Source organism: Marmota flaviventris, chromosome 13 (assembly GCF_047511675.1).
Source record: "Marmota flaviventris isolate mMarFla1 chromosome 13, mMarFla1.hap1, whole genome shotgun sequence".
Lineage (NCBI taxonomy): Eukaryota > Metazoa > Chordata > Mammalia > Rodentia > Sciuridae > Marmota > Marmota flaviventris.
In genome coordinates this window covers 67,217,686-67,238,320 of record NC_092510.1, presented here as the reverse complement: position 1 = coordinate 67,238,320, position 20,635 = coordinate 67,217,686, and the positions used below count along the sequence as shown (strand labels likewise).

The window sequence follows — 20,635 nt, the reverse complement described above, 5'->3', positions numbered from 1 at the left end:
AAGGCTGGGGTTTCCCAGTCCTGCCTGAGAACAGGGGAGCTCCTCAGGAGATTCCTGCCTGGGCTGATGCTGCCCCCCCCCCCCCCCCCCCCCCCCCCCCCCGTTTCTCCCAACAGATGGCTGCTCCTGTCCCATGGGCCTGCTGTGCTGTGCTTGCTGCCGCTGCTGCCGTTGTCTACACCCAAAGACACAGTCCACAGGGTGAGTGCTCAGGGGAGCTGCCTATTGACCTTCTCCCAGAGCTGCATATGAATCCTTGTTGGCACAGTTACCTACTGACACCACCCAGGAGTCTCTCTCTCTCTGTCTCTCATATGCGTGCGCGCGCGCGCGCGCACACACACACACACACACACACACACACAGAGGCATTGTCATGCATGAGCACCCAGAAGTACGTGTAATTGTGTGACATTGAAACACAGCGGGACCCACTGATGTCTCAGACATAACTCTTCTCATTCACACACATGTTGACTGTGTCTCTGGCTTGAAATGATCTATGTCTCTCCCACTAGGGAGGGCATAGGATACGCGCATGTGAAATAGGAGTTGGGAGTGGGGCTAGGAGCTGGGTCCTTGTACGTTGTTGGGTAAAATGGGATCTCCTTCAGGAGATTTGTGGAGGTACAATTGAGGGCACCAATAGGAAACAGTGGGTAAGACTGCTGGTCACTTTCTACCCTCAACTTTATCCTAGAAGGAAGATGGGGACCAAGGTGGTGGGACGGGCAGGGGAATAGATGGGAGAGGGCTGGTGCACTAAGGAAGACCAGTCAGTCAGCTGGAATGATTGGAGGAGGGAGGGACTGCTCAGTGGCTGCTTCCCATTTGTCAAGTAAGAGCCCAGTCCTGCCCCCAGTCCACAGGACAGAGAGCTGTACCCTGCTAGGGAAACAAAATGCTCACTTGACCATCGGCCCTTGTATTGCATTTGAGGCAGCACCTCAAGCGGCCAATCATTACAAGGCCTGAACTTGAAACTTTCCTTGAATGAGGCTCCCTAATCTCCCCAGGAGGTTTGGTCCTGTCTCCTGCACCTTGGCTGGGTTGGGTGGAGGCATGGAGGATGGGTATATCTCTAGGGCCCAGGCTTGGAGCAGACCCTGATGACTGAGCTCTGCTACCCTCAAGGCTATGGGTTCAGGAGAAGGGTTGTGGGTCAAGACTTCTGTGGCTTCTTATAATATCAACACAGAGACCCAGAGAGAGCCTGGCTGGCCCCAGGGCTGCTACCTGGCCCTACACAGGGCCTGCAGTGGTCTCTTCCTGAGTGTAAAGACAGGTCCCCACATAACCAAGGCCCTGGCACAAGGCCACATTTCTGAGAGTGTGTGAGACCATTTTCTTGCGTGAATGAGAGCATGTCCCTGTTTGGCTGTTCTTTTCTCTCTACCCTTGTGGGCTATGTCCTATGTGTGACATTGTCTATGTGTCTGTACCCTTTAGGGGCTGTATCCTTATGTTTGAGACTATACCCCATGTGTGACAGATAGTATCTGTTTCTCTTTGTGTGTTTGTGTCCCTGTTATATGTCTCCCTGTGTGGGGGACCCTGTCCCCATGTAACTGTGCCTCTGGGTGATGATGCCCTTCATGTGCATGCCTGTGATCTTGTACCATGTATTACTATCACTGAAATGGGACACTGTCCCTGTATGACTGAACCCATGTGTGACTGTAACCATGTGGATAATTGTCCTGTGTGAGCTGCTTCTCTGTGGGTGACCATCCTCATCCTGTGTGTGTGGCAGTGTGAAGTTGCTTAGGACGCCCAGGGGGACTGTTTCCGGCATGTGTTCCCCATGTGAGCCTGTGTGCACAGGTGTGAGGGAGCCGTCAGTTCTGTCCTCTGTGTTCTCCATGTCCATGACCTCATCCTGTCTCTGTCTCTCATCCTGGCTTCTAACAACCTTTTCACAGCTGATTCCTTTGGAGCATTTGTCACTGCGTCAGGGCCAAGAACCCCATCCTCCCCCTGCTGCTTGATTTAATTTCTGAAATGGACAACACATCAGTAGGGGTGGGAGGAGAGCTGTTCAGAGACAAAGGGTTAACTCCTTGCCATCTCTGGAGCTGATGCATGGCTGTTTGTGTTGCCGTTGTGTTATTGTAGCAGTCGTGACACTGTGATTGTCATGCCATGTTGCTTCCTCCACCTCTGCACGGTGGCCTGTGGTCGTCTTCTGTCATTGAGTTGTGTTTTCGGTCCCGTCCTGCCCTTCCACCCTTGGTTTGTCATTGTTGTCAAGTTGTGTCTCCATTTCTTTTATCAGGCAGATAAGGTGTGATGGGGAGGTGCCATCTCATGGACATTGTGTCTGTTGTGTTGTTGAGTCACTGTTTCCCTATCTCGTGATTATACCTGCACCCCTCCTGCCAAACTAAAACTCCTTACTGGGTCCTCATTAGTTCTGAGCTGCTGTTGATCGGTGTTAATGTGTTGCCGCTGGGACCATGATGGCCACACGCCCTCCCCAACGGTCAGTTTTCAACCTCCTCCTCAGGCAGCTGGATGCAAAGTCTCTGCTTGGGGGGGTGGGGGCGTACAGAGAGAGGGGCTTGGCATGTTTCCTGGAAGCTCCAGGTTTTTGGAAGGGAGGCTGGAAGGGGGCTCAGTGGCCGAAGCTGGTGGATTGGGGGGGGTACTTGATGGTCTGAGTCTTGGACACTGGGCCTCTGGTCAGGGGGAGGACCCCATTCAGTCTCTGGTCCAGCCTCACAGCTGTGGCCTCCAAGGCCCCCAGCCACCGCCCTTCCGCCCCTTCATCCTCTGTTAGACTGGTCCCAGGCCCCACAGACTAGTGGTCAGGGCTGGCTGGGTTTCCTGCTTCCTTCTCCTCTGACAGGGACAGAGAGGCTCAGAGAGGGGCAAGACAGAGACAAGCAGTGAGGGAAAGAGACCAGGAGACACAGAGAGACAGCGAACAGGGACAGATGTTCCACCACCGGGAAACTGTCCTGGGGAGGGGGCTGTAATCAGTGGGTGGGGCTGCTGGCAGGCCCAGGGGGATCCCTGTAGCCCCCCTCTCCTGCAGTCCTGGTGGTGTTAACAAGTCTAATTAAGAGGCCACTGGCCCAACTTAATTGGCTCGTTAACAGGAATTGCCTCTGAAAATCCCCAAACTCAGCAGGGTGGCTCTCTGGAGGGAGATGTGAACTAGTGTTAACGAGGGATCCTGCAGCCCCCTGCTGCCCCCTTTCCTCCTCCCACCCTCATTCAACAGATCAGGCTGGGGAGAGGGAAGCATCTGCCCTTCCAGACTTTGGGGGGGGCGTATGAAGAATGTGGGGTGGGGATGTCCTAATATTCCCATACGATACCACTGGCTCTGCATGCCTGCCTCTCTGCTGCTGCCTGTGGATCTGCTTCTCTGACTTTCTGTCCCACTTGCTGCCTCCCCCACCTGGCGCTGCCTCTCGACAGGTGCTCCCTTCTACCCTTCCATCTCCAGTCTCCTGGGCTCAGTCCATCACGCCTGGGTTGCCGAGGCCGGGGCTGGGGTTTGCTTTTGGTTCTGACAGGCCCCTCTGGGGGCAGGAGAGGAATGGTCAGAGGACTCACTCTGTCCCAGCCCTACTTAACAGTTCCTGCTTCGCAAAGCTGACAGCTGCCAGGAGTTCCCCAGGGTTCACTTCATGGCCTGCCCATTCCCCCTTTTGCTGCCCAAACCCCCTGTGGCTAAGGGGGCAGAGCTGGAGGCGGGGCAGGCAGAGGCAGGAAGAGAGAGGGGAAGAGAAGAGAACGGACTGAAAGACAATAAGGGGGGTGGTGGAGGAAACAGAGACAGAAAAAGGAGTTTGGGAGCTAAGCCTCTGGGGCTGGGCCTATTGGTGGCAAGAAGTTAGGGTCATGGGGGTCAGAAAAACTTTGTAAAGGACCCAGGGACTGGAGGTGAACTGGATTTTCACTGAGAACGACCCCTCCCAGCACTACACAGGCACGTTCACTCTCTGTCACACGCACTGGCACACAGCCTCTGCTCATGCACACACATACAAATTTGGAAATGTTAGCATACCTGCATACCTGCCCAGCCACAGAGAAGTTTTGCACATACCCCTTCTTGAGACATTTGCGTGGTCAGACACAGCCTCATGGCTGGACTCACACTGTACACCCTCACAGGGTCTCACCTATGCACATTCACCTGGGGGTGCATAGGTGACCGGCAAATTTTGCCCTGTGCTCTGCCCCCACAGAGACACCCCATGTGCAGTATGAGCGCCTGGGCTCAGATGTGACATTGCCATGTGGAACAGCAAACTGGGATGCAGCTGTGACGTGGCGGGTGAATGGAACAGATCTGGCCCCTGACCTGCTCAATGGCTCTCAACTGGTACTCCGTGGCCTGGATCTGGGCCACAGTGGCCTCTACGCCTGCTTCCACCGTGACTCCTGGCACCTGCGCCACCAAGTCCTGCTACATGTGGGCTGTAAGTGTTGCCCCTGACCTCCCGTCTTCTTTAAGGCACAGACCTGTAGCCCAGATCAACTCCCCTTCGTGTTGGATAGCAGGGAGAGGGGAGGGCCACAGCCTGACCCTTGCTCTCTGATCCTATCCTAATCTATTCTTCTGACCTCTGAGTCCTGTCTAGCCAATGAGTCCAGACCCCTGGACCTTTCTCCCATGTATCCCATCCCCATAGAAGTCTTGGAGATCCTGAAATCTTGTTCCCTGTGAGAAAATGGGCAGAGGGAGCCTGGCAAGGAATAGCCCAGCTGAGGCCTGGTTGGGAGGAATCTTAGGGTCACAGCTCTGAGCTGGAATGGTCTCCCTGTGTCTGCTCCCATGGGATTGACCAGGGCCTGAGGAAGGAAAATGGGATATGTGATTATGCAGGTGTAGGTAGGAGTACTCTGGAAGACCGCAGAATTGAAGGGAGGCTTCCCAGAATAGGAGGCACATGGAGACACAGAGCATTTGGAAGATACCACAGAAACATAATTTCTGGCAGAAAGCTGAGTATACCTATGGGCCCCCGAGTGGGCATGAAAAGGCCACCTGGGCTGGTGTCAGTGGTGAAAGAAGCTAAGGGAGGGGTCAGGAAGCAGATGAAGATCCTGGAAGTGGGCTGGGGTTGTGGCTCGGAGGTAGAGCGCTCGCCTAGCATGTGTGAAGCACTGGGTTCGATCCTCAGCACCACATTAAAAAAAAAAAAAAAGATCCTGGAAGCTAGAAAGTGATGAAGAATAAATTCTGTTCTTAAAGAATCCCTCACCCCAGTGAAGAGTGAGAATGCAAGAGAGATGATGAGGACCTGGAACTGGGGCATGGAGTTGGGGAAGTTGAGGAGGGTGTTTGGACCTCCAGAAATTGATAATGAATTGGAGGTGGAAGGGCAGGAGAGTAGGGAGGGGTGCGATTGAGAGACCTGAAGGTACCATCACTGCAGTAGGGGGCAATGGGGGGAAAAGGGGATGTGTTCTCTTTGAACAGTGTCTGGGTTTGGGTTTCCCTAGAATCAGATTCCAAAATGAAAATTCATAAGCAAGTAATTTATTTGGCAAGTGATGGAGACACCATAGAGGAATGTGGAGAGTGACACTGAAAAGGGAAGTTAATAAAGAGCAAGAGTTGACATTACCTCTGATATTACCTGACATATCCTGACATTACCTCTTTGTGACTGGAGCACTATGGAGGGGACTCTGGGTGCGGATGCAGAACATGCACCTCAGAGTTGTCCTGCCTGAGGGTGAGGGAGCTGGGATGTTTATATAACCTCTCCTGCCATCTCCTGGGGTGGAGGTAGGTGCCTTAATTTCTCAGTACTTTTGGCCTCATGCCCCGGCAGGCAAAGCATGCCTTGGTGGCCAGAGAAAGCTCTTAGGCAGATAACTGCAGAAGTTGGCAGTGAGAAGTGGTGTGGGTGAGGGACCAGCAGTTCCACAGATATCTGCTACAGATGTGTTGGTAGGGGTCCTGGGGGTGGAAACTGGTAGCTGGTAGCTAGTGGATCCGAGCTTAGGGGAAAGGACTGTTCTAGAAATGGAAATTTGTGGGGCAGGGGGTTGTCAGCATTAAGACCATGGGAGGGGTGAGGCAGCCAAAGGAGAGACTGTGGGGTGAGAAAGGGACCCAAAATTGAGCCATGAAGACTGTCAGTATGTAAGGGGTTGATAGAAATGAGCCACAAAAGGGGAGAAAGATGAGTCCAGGAAGGTAGAGGGAAGACTAGTGAGTGTGATTTGGAAAGGGGGTTTATGAAAAGCAGAATGTTGAGTTTGTCAGCATTGCTGAGAGTCAGGTGAGCAGGCATCCAGCCCTGGGCCAAAAATACCCACCAGCAAAGGGAATGCTCTGAAAATCCTTGTTTCTTTTCTCCTAACCCCAAACTCAAACTCCTCTGGTATCATCCCATCTGGGATCTCCCTGTGGTAGGAAAGGTAGGAAATATCCTGTGGATATTTCCCTACTTAGGAAATGCTTAAGGGATCTTGGGGCAGGCCCTTGCCCCATTGTCAGAAGACTAGTCTAGAAAACCAAGTGAAATGTTAGGCTGGAGGGTTGCTCAGGATTCCCACAAAATATATTTTGGTAGGATGTACCTTTCCCCATGAAAAAGTGTTTTTAAAATTGGAGAGACGGGATTCAGACCAAACATTTTAGTCTCAAGCCAAGAGTGGGGTTACCCCTGTAGGTCATACTGAGAATTGCAGGACCAGCCCAACAATCCTTCCTGCCCCAGCTCCCATCCCACCCCTCCCTGCCTCACATCATCAATGGAGCCCTCAGCCTAGCCCTGGGCCTTTATCAAGTGCAGTGGGAGAAGGATGAATCTAGCTCAGCACCAGTCACCAAAACATCTGTCTTCTCAATTTGGGTCCCCAAAATCCCCCGGATGGATAAAGCTGGCAGTGATGGCTGGGGTTTGGTGACCTTGGGTCCCCATTACTGGTATTGTGATGTTTTTTAAGAAATCATTAGAGGTCATTGGTTTTTTTGTTTTGTTTTGTGGTGCTGAGGATTGAACCCAGGGCCTTGTGCATGTGAGGCCAGCACTCTACCAACTGAGCCATATCCCCAGCTCATCATTGGGTTTTGAAGTAATGTCCAAAGTCATTACCCACAGGTCATGCCCTCAGCTGTCGTGTTGTTACAGACCATTTAGTTACAGTGATTCCTGCTCCCTAGGCATCAGGGGTGGGCTGACCATGCATTGGCTGTACCATTCATAACAGATATTTATCTCTCATTGCCTTATTTCCTTCTAAAGACCTGATCAGGGAACAGAGGATATTAATCATGATCGTCTTAGTCACTTGATATTAGTAACAAGAGACTGGATTTGGCAATACTCAATATTAAATTATCCTTTTTGCCAGCTCTTAGAACAGGACAAAGTAATCCCTGATTTACGGATCATTTAGATCAAAACTTATTTAATATTTATCCTAAACATGTAAAATTTTATGTCTATTTCCAACAGAACCTGATCATCATAATATTATGTTGGAAGACTCCTTAACCAGGCTAGTCCCTGAGCTACTTTCTCTTGCTCCACCTTCCTGCCCTCCGGTGGATCCTCAAGAACAGCTCTAAGCATTCTTTCTACCTAGGATGATGAAAGGACCCCCTACATTAGGAAATGGGATCACAGTGTTCCTTTTCGTAGCATCCTTTTGTTTATTGGACACTGCTGATTCAGTGTCATTCTGATGTTAAGCTTAAACAAACCGGAGATTAAAATAATTTTTAAATGGATAGTTCCTTATCCAGTTTTTAAACTTTTTAGAATTTGAGAGTGGTTAGAATAGAAACTGCAGACCCTCTGGTTCAGCACTACTTTCCCCCCTTCCCAGTTTGCTCAGGAAGAAAAGAGTGGCAGGGAAAGGAGTGTGGTTGAACATGTCTGGGGAGAAATCATGAGTGGGAGGCAGGTGGGGGCATTGACAGTCCAGAGCTTGGAGTGTCTCAGGGGATGCCACAAGATGAGGTTGAGACTGGCTATGGCCTTGAATGCCAGGCAGGAGGAGGAGCGTGGGTGTGGCATGGGCAGGGCTGGAGCAGAAGGGTCACCCCACCCTGCCCTGGCCTGATCTGGCCTGGCCCAGGGTGTGGGCAGCCTGCCCCTCCTCCTGCTGGGCCGGCGGGCAGGCCTCATGCGTGCCGGGGGCTCCAGCCCAGGCGGGCTGGCGAGATGAGAGGAAAAACATGCGGTTTGGTGGGCTGGACATGGAAAAACAAGCCAATTAGGAGGAAAACAAACAAACCTCGGGCCAGCAGGGGCACACGCACCGCGCACATGCACACACAGCCCCGCATGGGACTTAGGGACACCCTGCCATAGCTGACACAGTCACTTGGGCATCTCAGGAACCCCCACAAGGGGAAACTCAGGAGTCTGGGCATCTAGGAGCATGCCTGCACGCCCAGAGTGTGATGTGTATACGAGCTTTTGCTTACACACTCCCTTTAACGTGCTCTCACAGCGTCCAGCTCACATGTGTGGACACACAGGGAATTTGGGGCATCTTCCCACACCCACAGTTTGACAAATACACTCCGGCTTAAGCTCTATCACATATCTAATGTCTTATGTGTAGTGTAGCCGTCGCTGTGTTTTGGACACAATGGCACATTGACACTCACACAGCCTCACACATATAGACAATCTGCAATCAAACGCCCCCACCCCAGTCACCCAGAGTCATCCAGCCCCACATGGCCTCCAGTCTTCTAGACAGCTTGGCCTCACACATGAAGTCTGAGTTACACACAGCACCTCACAATCACAGTGTCTTAAACAGCTTTTCCCCCAACTCACAACACACAACAGGCCTCCTGATCCCACGCTGTCCCGCACTCTCACACTTGGTCTCTCACAGCACCCCCACCTCCACCCACCGGCCCCTCAGCTGGGCTCCAGCTGCAGCAAGTCACTCCTTTTCTTCCTCTTCTTTGTTTTTCTTTCCTCCTTTTCCCTCTGAGAAACCTGGTCCCTGTCAGGAAACCCAAGCCCTTCCTTGCTCAGGGCCCAGGGCCAGGCAGGAGTAGCCAGATGACAGACAAAGCCCCTGCCCGGCCCCCTGGGCCCCCTGTGACCTGCCCAGTCAGAGAGAGGAATTGGTTTGAGGGGGAGGTTTGAAGGGAGGCTGGCCCGAGCCCGGAGGACAGTCAGGGAAATGAAGGAGACCTGATCAGAGGGGAGGCTAGCCTGGGCAGGGGGCCTGTGAGTCCAGTGTTGTGGCCTGCTCTGCCCTCCAGAGTCCCAGGCAGCAGGGAGCTGACTCTGCAGGCTTCAGTCACCCCTCCACCCCCCTCCCCGGCCCCAGCGCCCTTCTCCTTTGAAGCTGGGGTGAGGGGGGGTGGTGGCAGGAGGCAGGAGTGGAGGCTTCTCAGCCGACCTCGGAATGTCCTTTCCTCCTGGGGTGGCTGCCAACTCTGGCCTGGCCCACAGGCCCCCAGAAGGCAACTTCCTGTGTCCTTGGCCGCCCCCCACTCCACCCCCATGCAGAACTCTTGACTGTGGGCAGACAGGGAAGGGACATTAAAGGTACACAGGATGAACATGGAATAGACAAGGGCCAAGAAGTCTCCCCAGTGGGAGTGGACAGTGGTGGGCAGAACACAGACTGGCCATTGAAGGGTCCCAGCCAGTGCCTGGCTCTCACCCGCAGGCCTGGGGAAGGGATCTGCCTCATTCTCCACAGCATCACCGCTCCACCTGCTACACTGAAGCTCTCTAGTCTCTCTGCCTTTTCACCTCTGCTGCTGCAAAGCCAGATCTGGGACCTGGGGGCTGTGCCCAGGTCCCCCTCTACAGCTCCACACACACTGGACACAATGGTTGTATGCAGGCAATCACAGAGTCACTCAAAATTAAGTACACACTATGGATTGAAGCCCAGGGTTCCCTGAACTTCACCATGGCCACTCTATAAGCATAGACATGCACTCCCCTGGCTTATTGAGCTGCCCCCCTCCCACTTCCTGTCCACCTGTCAGGCAGGGGGCGGTGTGGGGGGAGGCACAGAAGGGAGGTGTCAGTGTCCCTGGAGCCAAAGACGGACATTCCTTGCCTGGGTCAGGTCACAGAAGTTGCCTCCTTCCAGGAACCTGAGCCGCCTGTCCTCACGCCTTGCCCAATGCCTGAGGGTAGAACAGCCGGGCTAAGTGCTGACAGCAGCGAAAAGTATGGTTAGACAGCAGAAAGGACTTCCCAAGTGTGGTCATGTAGGTGAATATCCTCATTCTGGGGTTTATTCCCAACTCTGACTTGCAGTGTGACCCCCAAACAGGTCTTAACCCCTCTCTGGGCCTTCCTGTTCCAGAGTGAAGGCAGCTGCTGACCATGTCATAGGCTTCTTAAAGGATTTGTGATGAAGGAGTGGGGGAGGGCTGGGGTGAGGTACACACCAAGGGAACAGCAGTTTCCTTGTGTCAGACACTTACCTACATGTATATACACACACACACACACTCAGATATGTACTCCAAGAGCCAAGAATACATCCACACACACATCTACATAGATGCTCCTATATGTCACTGGTCACTCGTTCATGTCACATACAAACATGCGTGTAACACATATCCATGTGTGGACACATACTCAGAGATCCGCAATTGACCAGTGCTGCTGCTCTTGTGTAGCCTCCAGGCCCGTCCTCTCTCTCTCTATTGAGGGGAAGCCTGGGGTATTTCTTCTCCTGGAAGTACACCCTGATCACCCCAGCAACTAGGGCACATTCAAGACCCCCTCAGTCCCTTGCAGTTTTCCTTTCAGAGTGGACAGAGTGTGGCAGATGTGGGCTGGGGCTGATTCCCCCAGACATCACCTCCATCCTGTGATTGATGAGCGGAGGCCCACAACCCCCTGCTCCCCACAGTTCCTGCCTCCATTGAGCAGGTGGGGGGGGCCTCCTCCGCATAGCCCTTGTTTTTCTTTAATTAAACATCTGGCTCTCTGTGGCCTGGGAAGACTCAGACCCTCGCTGACAGCCACCCCCCACCTTTGGCATTGATGATGGGGTGAGGGGGAAGAACTGGGGCTCTGGGGCCCACTTGTCCCCACACTGATGCAGGGGACTGGGAGCTCCAGGAATGTCCTGACCTTTCTGTCCTCACCCCTAGTGCCACCACGGGAACCTGTGCTCAGCTGCCGCTCCAACACTTACCCCAAGGGCTTCTACTGCAGCTGGCATCTGCCCACCCCCACCTACATCCCAAACACCTTCAATGTGACTGTGCTGTAAGTAGCTGCGCCTGTGACCGGGTTCCAGCCCTGACCTCTGACCTCACCTCCATTATGCCTGAGTCCAGACCTTAGCCCAGCCTTGGGCTTGACCTTCCCCCAACCTTTCCCCACTTGACCCTTGATGTTTGTAACAGTACCTGGGCCTCACCCCTCCCCAGGCACGGCTCCAAAATTATGGTCTGTGAGAAGGACCCAGCCCTCAAGAACCGCTGCCACATCCGATACATGCACCTGTTCTCTACCATCAAGTACAAGGTCTCCATAAGTGTCAGCAATGCTCTGGGTCACAACGCCACGGCTATCACCTTTGATGAGTTCACCATTGGTGCGTGTGGTGGTGTTGGTGGGGTCCCTTCTGCATACTCTAGTGGGAATTTGAAGTGGAAGTATGTCAGAGGTGTACATGAGCGTTGGTGGGGATGTTCACAAATGTGCACATGTGTCCATGGACATGCCTGTGACAGGAATATGCGGTATGTCTGTACATGTACACACATGTGCTTGGCATATTCACACCTGTGGATGACCTTTACCTACAGGGCCAAGAGACCTCTCCAGCAGCTCTTTCTATCGACTCCCTGGCTCCCAGAGCATGCAGCAGGGGGGAGGGGGGGCAGGCGGGGCCAGACCCTTGCACAGCTGCAGCCTCCATCCTCCCCCACCCCACCATGCTAATGGCTTCCTTACGGCCTGTGATGAATGAGGTGTCAGAACAGGAGACAGGACTGGGACAGATATCGCCCTCTCCCCGACCCCCCATCCAAGCCAGACCCTCTGCCTGCCCCTGCCCAATTCCAGGCGGTCTCCTACCCCATCCAGCCAGAACCTCTGCTGGTCCCTGCCCCATTCCAGGCAGACTGTGTCTTACTGTGCTCTATCTCCACCAGAAGCCCTGCATGCTCCTGTCTTCCCCACCCACATCCCATGACTCGATCCCCAACCAGACTATTTCTCCATGAGCTGAACCCTTAGATGCTCCCATCAGATCTCCAACCCACTTCTAACCTAGGCATGTGGACTATCTTTTAACCTTGACCTACAGAGCAGCTTCAAACCCAGTTTTCATCCAGGGGAGGCCATGTCTCAGGGAAAACTAGGCCTAGGGGAGTGTATGAGGCACTGGCATCACACTGACCCAGGTGGGGGGGGGGCGTGTCACATTGGCATGGCTGATCCATCATGTAGGCTTCAGTACTAGAAAGATGGTTAGCATGAGGATAGGGTTGAGATGATGGGATGAAATTTGGGATGCTGATAGCAAGAACTGGTGACCCTGCCTATAGTACAGTCAGTGGTGATGATGGGGATGTAAGAGGTAGAAGTAATGAGATGGTTGTTAATGGTGGTTGCCAGAACTGACAACAGAAAGGAGGGATGGTGACCCCATGATGATGATAAGGTAGGTAGTAGAGGAGGTTGACACGTTGGCTGGGGTTGACATAGTGGTATAGTTCCTAGAGATCAAGGCACTAACAAAGCTATGTCTCCTGAACAGTGAAGCCTGACCCTCCAGAAAATGTGGTAGCCCGGCCAGTGCCTAGCAACCCTCGTCGGCTGGAGGTGACGTGGCAGACCCCCTCGACTTGGCCTGACCCTGAGTCCTTTCCTCTGAAGTTCTTTTTGCGCTACCGGCCCCTCATCCTGGACCAGTGGCAGCATGTGAGTGTCCTGCCCTGCCCAGATCCTGGGTGCCTGAATTAGAGCTGTCTGACTTGAGAAGCAGGTGGTAGCAGCTCCAACATGGGTCCTGATAGCAGTCAGAGAGGATTTCCAGGGGGAAAAGGGACAAAGTGGGCCTGGGAGAATGGATGGGATTGAGGGGGATTGAGGGAGGTGACCTCAGGGGTTTCCAGTGAACTGCATTAGAGCTGTTGGGAACACATCTGTCTTTGGGTTCCCTGGGGTAGTGGAGAGCAGTGCTAAAAGGGAGACTTTCGTCTTACCTCTGGCTGTCAGCCCTGACCAGGTATCTCTCTTTATACTCTGGTTCAGGCTCTGGGCCTGTGCTGGACCCAGTGGTCCAAGGGGCACAGTGGTCTTTGTCCTCAAAGATTCATAGATGGGCTCTAGTGGTTAGTGTCAGATAGGCACTGTGGTCAGATTTGGTTCAGGGAATGAGGTTAGGCTATGACAACCATCAGGGCTTCTAAGTCAGATCTAGCTTAGAGGTCAGCTTAAGGTTATAGGTCAATTGGTGGCTTAGGCTGGGAACCATGCAGTGGACAAGGTACACTATGTGGTCAGGCTGTGGTCTGGATACTAATCAAGCTATAATGGAGAGCTCTGGGAAGCAACCAAGGTTTGGGGGCACCCCTTGGGGGTGCTCTCATGTTGAGAGCCCAGAGTCCACTGGGCTGTGGGTACTCCGTGATTCTTGAGGTCTGTGGGCTAAGATTGGAGATAGGAGAGTGCTCTATAGGGCAGTCCAGGCTGCTCTTGGGGTCAGCCTGAATCCCTCTTATATCCACCAGGCTCCATCTCCATCTCCTTATACCCCTCTCCTGACTGGCCTTTAAAGTACGTAATTTGATTCCTGGGTGCCTGTCCAGGTTGCGGGCCTGGCCCCCACAAAGGCTGCTCACACGCTCATGTGTTCCCTGACAGAGTCCGGAGTCCCTCCCGCCTGGCCAGCTGCCCGCGCCTAATGCATTGCTAATAACCAGGGTCTAGTTTCACAAGCCCCCCTCCCCCGCTAACGAGCTACAGGCAGCAGCCCCGCGTTTCGCGGCGCACACGCCTTGCAGTGGACCTGGCATGCTGCCCACCACACACACGAGAACACGTATGCACACACGTGCCTCTCAGCAGGATCCATGCTTCCAGACATGCATAGAACTAACATGCAAAGCCCATACACTGACCTATACCATGGGCAGAATCAGCCGCCACTCTAATGTGGACAGAAGAAGGTGTGGAGGCTTCATGTGGGAACACATGTGGCCAATAGCACACATCCTAGCTCTCGTAGGCATTGGGGTTGGTTAGATTTATGACTCTTTTCAACTTGAGTTTCACTCTGAACAGAATCTACTCTCTCTAATCCTTGATCTTAGAGGCAGGTGTATGGTGGGGAGGGGGTATGGAATGGAGAGCAGAGAAAAAACATCCCTTGGATTTTCAGGAGGAAAATACAGACCAGGAATTGCAAAAGAATAGGCATCAGAATATCTGGCAGGGACTCTCTCAGCATGGACAAGGGAGAGGCATGAGGACCTGGCTTGAGTTCCTTGCATCACCTGCTTTGGTCCTAACTCAGCTAGAAGGCCTGGGGGCATGTTGGACATCTGCTGCAGCTGACCAGATGAAGGACTCTAAAGCAAGGTGGATGCCTGTGACTATGGAATTCCTGTCAGTTGAGGAGCCTTTCTCTTAAGGGAGTTGATTAAGGTTCAGTGACCACCTAGCATGAAGGGTTCAGGCCTAGAAGATGTGGCTGCCAGGACATCATTGGGTTCCTGGGCCATATTCCTAGAAGTATGGTGCCATGAGCCCACTAATGAAGTGGTAATTTTATCTGTTCCCCTTGGATCTATCTTTTGTCATTGGGGAAAGATGAATGTGGAAGTCTGTGGGTCTGGCAGGAGGGAAAAAGGGCTGAGGGAGTTGGGGCTACTCAGACAGAGGGGATCTTTGCAGAGCAGGGGTGGCAAAGATGGGAACTGGGATTCTAGCTCTAGGAAAGGAGAGTCTTTGGGGCCCCACTCATCTTCCAGGGCTCTCAATATGCCCAGTGTCTCTCAATATGTCCCTGACCTTGACCCTGGCCTCCCACTGGGTACCACAGGCTCAGCAGGAATTGGAGGGGCTTCTTACTCCACTTGGCCTGAATGCACACACATAAATACATACATACACACACACACACACACACACACACATACCTACTTGCATGCATGTACTCCCAGCCTGTCAGGTCAGGTAGCCTAGACCCCAATTTTCTTGGGGAAAGATTAGAACAGGGACCAAAAGAGCCCTGAAGCCAGACATTGCCCAGAGCGGCCCCCTCCTCCGCCCCTGCCGGCTGCCCCTGTTTACGAGGCGGCTTAATGAGGCAGCGGGTGCCGCTGAGATGAACCAGAGCCCAGCCTGGGCCTGGGAGGGGCGCCGGACAGGCAGACCAGGCCAGGCTGGAGGGTTGGGGGGAGACCAGCAGGATGGGGCCAGCCAGTGGGGGGTGGGGAAGCGATGCCTCCAGGAGAAAACCAAGCAGCTGTCCTGCCACCAGAGGGGCTCTCCCACCCCTTTCTGCCTCAGACAGGATGCCTCAGACAGCCATCCTGAGGTCTTCCTGCTGGGAAAGCCCAGCTGGGACTGGGCTGGTAGGTGCACTGGGCACCGGGGAACCTAGGCTCTGAACTAGAAGTCATGGTGACAGTGCCAGCTGAAATATATTTGGTGCTTTCCACATGGTGTAGTCTTCATTATAACCTTAAGAGAGAGATTTTGTCACCAACAGATGAAGACATCAAACCCATGAAAGCTAAGGTACTTGGTCACCTATCTAGTAAGAGATAGAGTCAAGACATGAACTCAGACTGGCTCCAGTGTCAGTGTCTATGACCCTCTCCTACTGCTGCTTGGTGGGAGAACCTCTGGCTCCATTATTCCTGTCACCTCCCAGCTGGGACTGAGGTCAGGACTTGGGCTGGGGGTTGTGAGACGGTGGGACAACAGCAGCATCATAGCCATTGAGCAGCGTTGTCGTTGTCCCCAGGAGTTCTAGCTTCCCTCAAGGTTTAGTTACTCTCCTGCAGGAATGACTTCCATCCCTGGGCTCTCTGAGATAGCTTCATTCTCTTGCAGGAATATTCTCAGTGTCCTCCTTCTCAAAGAAGCCCTCCATCTCTCAAGGTTGTCTTCACTCCCTTCTTCCCAAGTGTCCTCCCTTTCTGTAGGGGGTGCCTCACTCTCCTGACCCCCAGAGGTGTCCTTAACCCTCATCCCATGATCTGGCTGCAGGTGGAGCTGTCTGATGGCACAGCACATACCATCACAGATGCCTACGCTGGGAAGGAGTACATTATCCAGGTGGCAGCCAAGGACAATGAGATTGGGACATGGAGCGACTGGAGCGTGGCTGCTCATGCCACCCCCTGGACTGAGGAACCACGACACCTCACCACCGAGGCCCAGGCCCCGGGTGAGCCTGCCCTCTGTCCCTGCATCTGTGCTGTCGGCTGGCCTGTTCTGTGGCCTGGCTCTATCCTCCCTCCAACTCCTCCCAGGACCGGGAGCCTCAGCTCCAAGGGTCTATACACACTCTGTGGCTACCACACTCCTGTATGTCCAATCCCTGTGTTCCTGGTCCTTGCTCTCTAGACATCCTTGCTAGTGATTATTGGGTGGAAGGGTCATCTATGAGCCTTAGCAGGATCTGCCTAGTGGGTAAGGACCTTTGAGAGACAAGCCAGGAGCCATCGTATCGGGGAGGCAGCACCAGTTTGATGTAAGAAGCAGATCTGGGTGAGACCCCAGCCCTGGCTCTGCCCTGAGTTTCCCCCATGCTCCCCAGAGACCACGACCAGCACTACCAGCTCACTGGCACCCCCGCCCACCACGAAGATCTGTGACCCTGGGGAGCTGGGCAGCGGCGGAGGACCCTCAGTACCCTTCTTGATCAGTATCCCTGTCACTCTGGCCCTGGCTGCCGCTGCCGCCACTGCCAACAGTCTCCTGATCTGGTAGGTTGAGTGAGGCTGGGTGGGAGAGGGAAGCCTGAGGGGACCCCCTCCTACCCCAGCCTCATCCCTCACAGCCCCCTGCCCTGTCTCCCCAGAGCCCGGCATCCCATGAGGACATGCCAGAGCACTGCAGAGGAGCAGGAGGCCGGAGCTGAGCCTGCAGACCCCGGTTTCTATTTTGCACACGGGCAGGAGGACCTTTTGCATTCTCTTCAGAAACAATTTGTAGAGACCCCGGCAGGCCCGGGCCTGCCATCCCTTAGCCCCGCCACACCAAGCTGGCCCTCCTCCCACCTTCAGGGGAGGAGGACCATGCAGCTAACCCACCCACCAAAGACCCTCCCCTCACCTGCCTCCTCGGGCTGGACCCTCCAACGCCAGCGACTCCCAGGAGCCCTTGGGGGGCCTGAGGGGAGCCCTTCACATTCACAATTCCTCCTCCTGCCCCAGCCTCCTGTCTGTCCCAGGGTCTCTGTTGCCACCATCAGATTATAAGCTCCTGACGCTGGGGGGGCCCAGCCATCCCCCTCCCCCCAGTGCCCACACTTTTCAGTATCCCCACCTCTGCCCTGTTTTGTATGACCCTCCCCTGACCTTGTCCTACCCCACAGTATTTAATGCCCTGTCAGTCCCTTCTAGTCTGACTCAATGGTAACTTGCTGTATTTGAATTTTTTATAGATGTATATACAGGGGTGGGAGGGGTGGGGGGGTTCTCATTAAACGTCACCATTTCATGAGTCCTTGGAACAGAGCCACTTTGGGAGGGTACTGCTCTTCTAAGGACCCCTCCATTTGCAGTCCTGGAGGTGGAAAGAGCCACGGTTGGGGAAGATGGGGAAAGACGGTTCAGTTTTCAGGCAGATGTACCTGGGAATAGTGTTCTCTTGAGGATTTGAGCTTCCCTGAGGTATATAGCCAAAAGGGCAAATTTGTGGAAAATGAGGGGTCCTGGTGGGGGCTGGTTCCACATGGGAATATCCAGTCAGTCCTAAAGGTTACTGAGGTCATCAAAGGACATCTTCATAGATGCCTTCCAGAAGCGCCCAAGCAGTGATGGAAGGTGAGGAAGCAGGCCTCATCCTTGGCGCATGTGTGTGTGCATCATCCTGCCATCCAAGAGAAAGTGCAGGGGGCCAGCAGGTCAGGCCTAGAGCTCAGCCAGGCCACAAGGGCTCAGAGCAGTGTTCTGGGCCTGGCCGGGCAGGGAGGATGCCTGGAGGAGGAAGCTGCTTGGAGCATGACTAGGCATTGGACCTGCGCTGCAGGTCTGGAATCATGGAGTACAGGGTTGACCTCCAGAGTTAAATTACAGTTAGGACTCAGTGTGGAGCTGGAGAAGGGCAGGGATTTGGTTTACACTGTGGCCAGTCATTAGTTCAGCTCCATACCCTGGGGTCCAAGGTCTCTCCAGTTGCCCCAGGCTTGCTCGGGTCCAACTCCTCCCTCACCCTACTCCTTTAGCTGAGAATGCCCCAGGCTGGGACCAGGTTGACAGACCCTCTGACCTGGGAGTAGGGTGAAGGGGAGGCCAGAGCCCAAGCCTGAAGAGCCAGACTTAGCTTTGCTCTGGGTGCCTGAAAGGAAAAGTGAGGTAGAGTCAAAGCCACATACACACTGATCTGTACACAGACACATCCACTCTGGTGCACACGCCCTATAGCAGTTGCTGGGCACCATACCTCCACTAATCCCCTGATGCCAGTACAAACCCCATCACCACCCAAATCAAACCCTTCTCCTCATACCAGGCTCAGAAAGTGGATACTCCTCGCTGGTCTTACTAGGCCCACCTGGGCCCATGCCTCAGGAGGGGTATGTACAGTGCCTAGAACTGATAACTCAGGCCTGGATAAGGCACCCACCCTGAGTGTGGCCCAGGTGAAGGGCTGCAGAGTGAAGGTGGCTGGCTCTCCTCCAGGCCAGAGGAGAGAAGATGTTCCAGGTGGGCCTGTGGGAAGCAAAGGCCTGGTGACAGGGAGGCCTGTGGCTTTTCAAGCTGAACAGCTCCAGCTGTGGGAGTGCATTTCTCTTGGTTCACAGGAAGAGGCTCCCAGGATGGATATCCTGAAAAGAGGCTGCGTATCTGCCACTGCCCTAATCCCCAGTTCTGCCCATTTGGGCTCCTGTGAGGTGGTTCAGGCTGGAATCAGCACTCCAGATCCAGCAGGGGTAGAGAGAGCAAGGGGTTGCCAACTCTCTTGCCAAGTACATTGCATTCCTGGGATGTGTTAGAACTCCGTCCTCTTCTATCCTTGGGGTAGCTGGGTTGAAGTCAGAGGGTCTCTGGCCTGTGCTGCCATCTTGCCTTGAGAGTCTTGGTCAGCCCTGACTTACCCACCGCCCACTCAGGGCTTGGGCACCAGCAATCTGGCCTCCATTAGCAACATGGGAAAGCAATTACGTGGGGCCTGGAGAAGAGGGGGCAGAAGGAGGGGAGGGGGCCTGCTGGAGACTTGGAGGCCGATGGAGGGGAGACAGGGGTATTTCCCTGCACCCAGTGCTAAGAGAGACCCAGTCCTGTCCCCAGCCCCAGGTGGCTGGAAGGGCAGTGTCATTGCCTCTGTGATTATCCCTCCTTGCAAGTCCTGGCCCCTCAACCTCACAAAGGCTGTTCGCCTTGGAGGGTCTTGGCTGCTGTCTGCTGCTGCCTCCCTTGAGTACTGTCCTTCACATCCCTTTCCTACGATTGTTCTGGGGAGCTAGGGAGAAGTATAGACATCAGTTCTTGGAGCTAAAACAGAACCCAGAGAATTAAAACACTACTGAGGGGTAAGGGGATGGGAAGGTTGGCTCCCAGAGCCAATGTGCAAAGTAGCTCAGTGGCCCAGCTTTCCAGTGCACTAGTTCTATTTGCTCCCCCAAAAGGTACACTGGGGCTGGGGACGCCCCTCTACGTCTTGTTCTGTGAGCCCCTGGCCACCGGATCTCTGCCCAGCATAGCTCTGTTCCCTTCTTACCACTCTAGACCCCTCTCTATCTCTCTCTTCTTGCTGAACCTGTTTCCATTTCTATATTTGTCTCTTTTTGTCCCATTTCTCTCTCTGAATATACCTTTGTCTTGGTCCCTATCTTTGTATGTCACTCATCCCTGTCTCTCGATATGTCTCTCTTTTGTCTCATCTCGTCTCTCCCTCTTTGTTTCTCTGTCTGCATCTTTGTATCTTTCCAGTCTCTGTCACCTTCTCCCCACCCACCACACCCCCATCTGTTTCAGTTTCCACAGGTATTTCCAACCTCATCTCTGTCTCTGGATCTTTCTCTGTCTCCATAACCCCATAACCATCTCCATCTCTTCCCCCAACCTCTATCATTCATTAAATTCTTGGCCTCCCTCTGTGTGTTCCCACCCTGGTCAGACCCCAGCCTGTGGCCGCTGCTCCTCTTTGGCCTGAGCCAGGGCCTGTCCTGGATTCTGCTGCCCCCTCTCGGCCAGCTGCCTGCCCTTCATTCCTGCTTCCAGGCTGGTGGCTATCAGCACAGAAATCCCACATCTGCATCTTGGCAGCCACCTATGAAAGAGGGAACCACTAGGCAGGACCCCTTCCTGGGAAGTGTCTGGCCCTGAGAACTCCCCAGAGCAGGGAAGCTGAGTACCTCTATAGGTCAGGACACTGAGAAAGTTCATTCTCACGTGGGAAGAACAGAATACGTGGCTCCAAATCCCAACTATGCATGTTGAACCTGAATGTCTTTATGTCCGGAGGCTCATGTGTCCATTCTGCCCATAGCCCAGAGCCTTGGGACCCTC

At 53.9% G+C, this 20,635-nt stretch overlaps 1 protein-coding gene across 9 annotated transcripts in view; it reads left to right on the top strand.

The window, feature by feature from the left end:
* Cntfr (ciliary neurotrophic factor receptor) overlaps positions 1–20,635 on the top strand; it is a 44,012-nt gene that overhangs the window by 21,493 nt on the left and 1,884 nt on the right. For 7 of the 9 annotated variants that reach the window (XM_071600444.1, XM_071600448.1, XM_071600445.1 and 4 more), the window contains exons 3-10: positions 117–201; positions 4,203–4,436; positions 11,081–11,198; positions 11,363–11,529; positions 12,700–12,863; positions 16,164–16,344; positions 16,717–16,885; positions 16,981–17,572. In XM_071600444.1, the coding sequence (XP_071456545.1) occupies positions 117–201; positions 4,203–4,436; positions 11,081–11,198; positions 11,363–11,529; positions 12,700–12,863; positions 16,164–16,344; positions 16,717–16,885; position 16,981 (1,119 nt within the window). In that variant the 3' untranslated portion in view covers positions 16,982–17,572. Of the gene's footprint in view, positions 1–116; positions 202–4,202; positions 4,437–11,080; positions 11,199–11,362; positions 11,530–12,699; positions 12,864–16,163; positions 16,345–16,716; positions 16,886–16,980; positions 17,573–20,635 lie in introns of those variants that run through there. The other 2 variants (XM_071600449.1, XM_071600450.1) reach the window with 2 other exon arrangements.